At 38.6% G+C, this 6,000-nt stretch overlaps 1 protein-coding gene across 2 annotated transcripts in view; it reads left to right on the forward strand.

Moving 5' to 3' along the window:
- Positions 1 to 3,060, forward strand: part of Chic2 (cysteine rich hydrophobic domain 2) — a 44,624-nt gene extending 41,564 nt beyond the window's left edge. For both annotated transcript variants that reach the window (XM_036201307.1, XM_036201306.1), the window contains exon 6: positions 1,594 to 3,060. In XM_036201307.1, the coding sequence (XP_036057200.1) occupies positions 1,594 to 1,606 (13 nt within the window). In that variant the 3' untranslated portion in view covers positions 1,607 to 3,060. The remainder of the gene's footprint in view (positions 1 to 1,593) is intronic.
- The last annotated feature ends 2,940 nt before the right edge of the window (positions 3,061 to 6,000 follow it).

Raw genomic sequence — 6,000 nt, forward strand, 5'->3', positions numbered from 1 at the left:
AAAGCTTAACCAGCTCTATCTAGTTCCTGGTCCTCACGCCTTAAATACCTTTCTGCTTTCTGCCCTCACTTCCTGGGATTAAAGGCTCTTGATATCATGCCTAGCTGTTTCCATTGTGGCCTTGAATTCAGAGATATCTCTGCCTCTGGAATACTAGGATTAAAGGCGTATGTGCCACCATTTCCTGGACTGTTTAGTAGCTGTTCTGTTCTCTGACCCCAGATAAATTTGTTAGGGTGCACAATATTTTGAGGAACACAATATCACCACACCCTATCTGGTCTAGATCATTAGTTTCCTTGTCTGTCAGTGAGGACAATAATACTTAGGTTGTTGGGCTTAAATAGAGCCATACACTGAAACCCCTTGTGTTCAGTTCTCAGTATTTCTCATTCTTCGAGGCATGCACGTATACACATACTACTTTATATAAAGTGGAACACCTATGTTACCTTCCTCTAATTACCTTCTTGGACTTCTGTAGACGGATTTTCTTTTGGGGGGGGGGGGGGGGGAGGGGGGGGCAGCTCACAAAAAAAGACATGGAAACTTATTATTCATTATGAAAGCTCAGCCTTAGCTTAGGCTTGTTCTTAACTAGTTCTTATAACTTAGATTAACCCCTATCTTTTAGCTTACTTTTCTGTGTGTGTGTGACTTGGTTACCTATTAATTCCCATCCTGTTTCTGTCTGGCTGGTGACTCCACCTTCTTCCTCATGTTGCGTCTCTACCTGGAAGTCCCGCTTTTCTCTCCTGCCTTGCTATTGGCTGTTCAGCTTTTAACTACACCAACCATAGCAATACATCTTCACAGTGTACCCACAACAGACTTCCATTATTTTATTCATTTTTTTTTCATAGAATTGAAGGATATTTCACACTTGGTAAAGGTCCAGAAATAAAAAGAAAATTTAGTGTTGAGGTTCAAAGTTATCAAATAAATGTCTGCTTTAAAAATTAGGGTGGACATGGTGGCACATGCCTTTAATCCTAGAACTTGGGAAGCGGGGGACACAGATTTCTATGATTTCAAGGCCAACCTGGTCTACATAAAGCGTTCCAGACCAACCAGGGTCACATAGTCAGACCTGTCTTTAAAAAGATAAAATTAAAGTTTTGAAATGTGTGTGGATTTTCAAAATAAAATTTTGTGTTGTTAGCATGTACTGATTATACTTGCTGAGCTTCGTTATGAGATTTTCATGTATACATAGTGTATTTTGTTTGTACTCACACCTCCAGTATTCTCTCTTGTCCGTGTCCTGTTCTCACTGAGCCCCTTCCTTCTTGTTCTTCCCAGTCTGTCCCTCTTCTACTCTTACATCTTTTTGTTTTTGTATTCTACGATGGGTCTCTCTGTGCAGCCCTGACTGTCCTGGAACTCACTCTGTAGCCCAGGCTGGCCTCAAACTCACAGAGATCCGCCTGCCTCTGCCTCCCGAGTGCTGGGATTAAAGGCGTGTGCCGCCACAACCGCCGGCCTTACATCTTTTTTAAACAAGTTTTAAGCAACAGAATATGACTGATGTTTTAAGATCAAGAAAAATATCTGCCTTAAGTTGTTTACAACCCTTTTCTTCTCCTTTTACAGGTCATCCTCATAGAATTTTTACCAAAGACACCGATTTTTCGACCAGATTAGCATTTGCTTTATTTATAGAGACTTTGCAAGTGTGTTGTCTTTCCAAAGGTGCCTTGCTTGGTGCTCTCCTGCTGGTGACATGATGCTGGTTCTACAGAATCGGGTGGTGGTTCTGTTTGTTTTGTTTTTAAATAACCGCATGTTCTGTGTGCATATTTGTCAGACTTTGCAAGTTATTTCATACAGATGTTTAATACTTAAGTTATTGTGCTCTTTTCTGTTATGTATTCTGATTTTCAAGGATTACTTTTTGTATTCTCAAAAAAAAAAAATACATTTGAACTTAGCATAAAAATGGTCCTTTGTCAGTTCCTTAAAGAAAAACATACTTGTTGTCTGTTCTAACATGCTCTTGTACTGGTTTTTTTTCCTTCCCTTTAGAATTTGCACAGTAGTATTTGAAACCAGTACATTTTCTCACATAGCCTTTTGGGCCTACACTGACCTTTCTTTCACAGTTCCTGATGCTCCATCTCAGCAGATACACTTTAGCTTTATGAAGAACTAGCAATGGTTTTGAAAAATCTCTGTCTTCAAAAGGTCGTTTTCCTAGAATAGACACATCACGAATGGTGTGCATGCAGCAGCGGTTGCTAGGGCTCAGTGAGAGCACTGTAGAGGAGCATCTGTCCTCAGTGCCAGTCGACAGGCAGAAAGGCATCTGTACTCAGTTATGTTTACTGCTCAGCGTATCTTACAGAAATAGAGAATTACCCCTTCTAAATTAAAATGTTTCCATTCTAACAATTGTGGGATGGATGTGTTTCTTGATAGTTTGGAAAGAAAACAAACTTCTAGAATTAAAAATCATCTGATATAACACTAGTATATTGTTATAGAGAGTAGATAGTCACTAAGAAATGGTATGTTTAATACTATTTCCAGTCTACCCATCCAGTTATGTACTTTTTTGATTGAAAATTGAATATTTAAGTTCAGATCAGATTAGCTTATTACTTTTTTTTAGCTTATTATTTTAAAATATACACGTACATGTATTTTTTCTGTTTAGTTGTACATATCTCCTCATTATAGATTTCTGAATGTGTAGACTTTGGTTTTTTATAAGCCTAAAATTAAACACCTTTTAATGTGTGTCAAGAACTTGTTCCATATAATTGTGGTATCGAGCAATAATGTGAATAATGTTTGAAATTATATAAACTATGTTTAATAATTTGTATTAAGAATTGGTACCACTACCTCCCCCTCCCACCCCGTATTAAACCTTTTAAATACCAATTTCGTTAATTGATATACCTGTATTTTTAAAAAGTGTTTCTTTGTACTTCTCTAAAGTACTGTGCTTCTATATAAATTTGAATAGCTAAATGCCAATATCTCAAATCCTATATGGAATTCACTTTAGGAATTGTCTTTAAAACTTGGGTTTAAGATAATGTCCCAACGTCTGTCTCTGTCTCTTTCTCTATCTCTTTCTCTCTCTGTTTCTCTCTCTCTCTCTCTCTCTCTCTCTCTCTCTCTCTCTCTCTCTCTCTCTCTGTGTGTGTGTGTTTCTCTCTCTCTCTCTCTCACACACACACACACACACACACACACACACACACACACACGAGAACTTAACAACTTGAATCCATAGAAAACATTTCTGTGAAGTGCTCAGAGTACAAAGGATTTAAATGGTTCCCACCTTTCTTTAACCTTTATCTAGCCAGGGTAGGTATGTCCTACCACCATAATTAATGCAGTTCAACATACTGCTATCCCAAACTCCAGTGTTCCTCTGTGTTTCAGTGTGAACTGATTGTATATTCACACAGTGCTGAATTAGCCCCAGGCTTCAGAAAGAGCAGCTAAGCATGATGACCATGCAGGCTATGCAAGTGTCCCTGAACACAGCTGTCAGTCTGTAGAACCCACAGCCATGGGCTTCAGAGGAAACTTGGGCCTAGTTAAGAGGCCGATTGTCTCCTTTTGTTAGTCAAAATTATATTGTTGTAGGAATATTTTCACAATTAATGTTAAGTATAGGATTTGAAAAGCTTTTATAACTGCAATTAGAAATGTGTTCCCTACTGAAAAAGTCCCTAGAAATGTGTACTCCCACACCTCAGATGTACATAGAGAAGAGCCAAGATCCATGGTATGTGCATTACCATAAACCAATCACACCTCAAGCATTTAGAGCTTTCATTAATGGCTTACAGTATTATTATTTCTTAAATGATAAATTTAAGTGCCCATGTACTGGATATTATATATCAGAGGCACCTTTGTTATATGAACATCAGTCCAAGGAAATATTTTAAATGGAAGTTATTCCTCAGCTCCTGTTTTCTGATCTTAAGTTTGTAAGTCATGAACCACCAGTGCTTTTTAGACTGGCCAAGAAAATAGATAATAGAAAATAGATAATTAGCAGAAAATTCAATGTATAGGTTTGTATATAAGCTAATAAATTACCTGTGATCTTTTTTTTTGTATATCACTGGCTTTTAACAGGTAGTCACTATTGCTATACAGAAACTTTTCCCAGACACTATATATATATATATATATATATATATATATATATATATATATATATATATATATATATATTTTATTGTAGCCGGAGGGACAACTATGGGTGCTGGGAACCGAACTCTTATGTTTTTGGTTGTGAGCCTAGCCTTTAACGGCTGAGCTATCCCTCCAGCCCTCCAGACAATATATTTTGCAAACTATTATATTTTACACACAACTGTGGCTGTTTGGATTAAAATAGCTATTCCAGAGTCCAGTAGCAGTGGTAAAACTGATGTGACATTTTCAGGGTTGAGGTGAATATTGCCCTTTTCTCATGAAGGGTTCACTGTATCTGTCTAAATTAGCAGCAGATATTACGCCAAGAGTCTTTAACGACTAGATTCTAGTTATTCAGAATAGAAGCCATGTAATTGTGTTTTAAAACCCACAAAATAAATTTAACAAAACCTCGAATAATAGTAAACAATGATTTCCACTAATTACTAGCATAGTTTTATAAGTGAACAGTTTTCAGTCAGGAAGAACAGCACTATCCTCATGGTTGTTTTCATGGTATTTTTGGAGTGTTCCTGATTGTTTCCTTGTAGACACAAGCTAGCTGTAAAGGCTTTGGACAGTTTCCACTGCAGTTGTGGGGAAGTTGCTCCACGGTGATATGTGCTGTTGGGACCTGTGTTTGCAAGTTCGGATGCACTGGTTTTACATGTTCTGTACATAATCAGACTGAATTCCCATGATGTTTGGCTTCACAGTTTACCATGTGAAGTTTAGCTGCATGCCTGATGTCTCATTGTACAGATTTGCTTTTACTTGCTATTGAACACTAGCACTGAATCAGAAGTAAAGTATGTTAAAGTTGTCCTGACCCTACACCAGCATCTAGTTGTGGACCCTTCTGTCCTGACAGACCTTGTGCTGGCTGTGGCATCTAAGGCCTGGTTGATGATAGGCAGCACTCTGCCACTGAACTACGTTCCCAAACACTGCTGCCCTCTTGGTGGTCCAGTATTCCCACCTAGACCTGGGAGTAGTTCTGAATTGCCTTTTATCTTCATTCCTCAAAGAAACCATTGAAGATGTTAATTTTTTTTATCATTGTTTTGTTCTGGTCTGTTTTGTTTTCTGATGGACTAGCCTGGTCTTCAACTCTCAGTCCCCTTCCCTAGCCTACAGGCACCGAGATTACAGGCTTGTAGCAGGCTGATGTTTTCATTCTATAGCACTGAAAACAGATTTCAAGATGCTGATCCTGTTGTTTTCTTTCGAGATGGGTTCTCCTGTAGTCCAGGCTGGCCTCAATCCTTTTGTGTAACCGAGGATTGCAGACATTAGCTAAGGTGCCACAAGATGCTCATCTTGATTTCAGGACATTTCTGTTGTTCTACAAGGTCATCAGATTATTTTGCCTCTTTATTTTTGCTTTCATTATCAAAAGAAGAAAATGTTATGATATGACTACCTCATGATGTTACCTTTGTCTAGCTGTTGTTTATTTTTTCTTTTCATTAAGCTTTATGTGAGAACAATGTACCTAGATGGTTTAATGGTAATTATTTGGACGAGGAATGTCAGCATAAATAATATTGTTGAATTTTGTGTTTTAAAATTAGAGGTGGGGTCAGCCAAACATTAGGCAGAGAGAGAGGTCCCAGGCTCTGGGTCTCCACCAGGTCCCTCCCCTCAGAGCTCAGGAAGTCTGAGGAAGAGGTGGGGAGGAGGAATGGTGGGAGCCAAGAGGGGTTGGAGACTCCGTGAGAGCATGGCCCACCAAATCAAACTAACGGGGTTCATGGGGGCTTCGGGGGCCACAGAGACCGAAGTGGCATTCACAAAGCCTACATGGGTCTGTACTTCTTTATATGTATG

Source organism: Onychomys torridus, chromosome 10 (genome assembly GCF_903995425.1).
Source record: "Onychomys torridus chromosome 10, mOncTor1.1, whole genome shotgun sequence".
Classification (NCBI taxonomy): domain Eukaryota; kingdom Metazoa; phylum Chordata; class Mammalia; order Rodentia; family Cricetidae; genus Onychomys; species Onychomys torridus.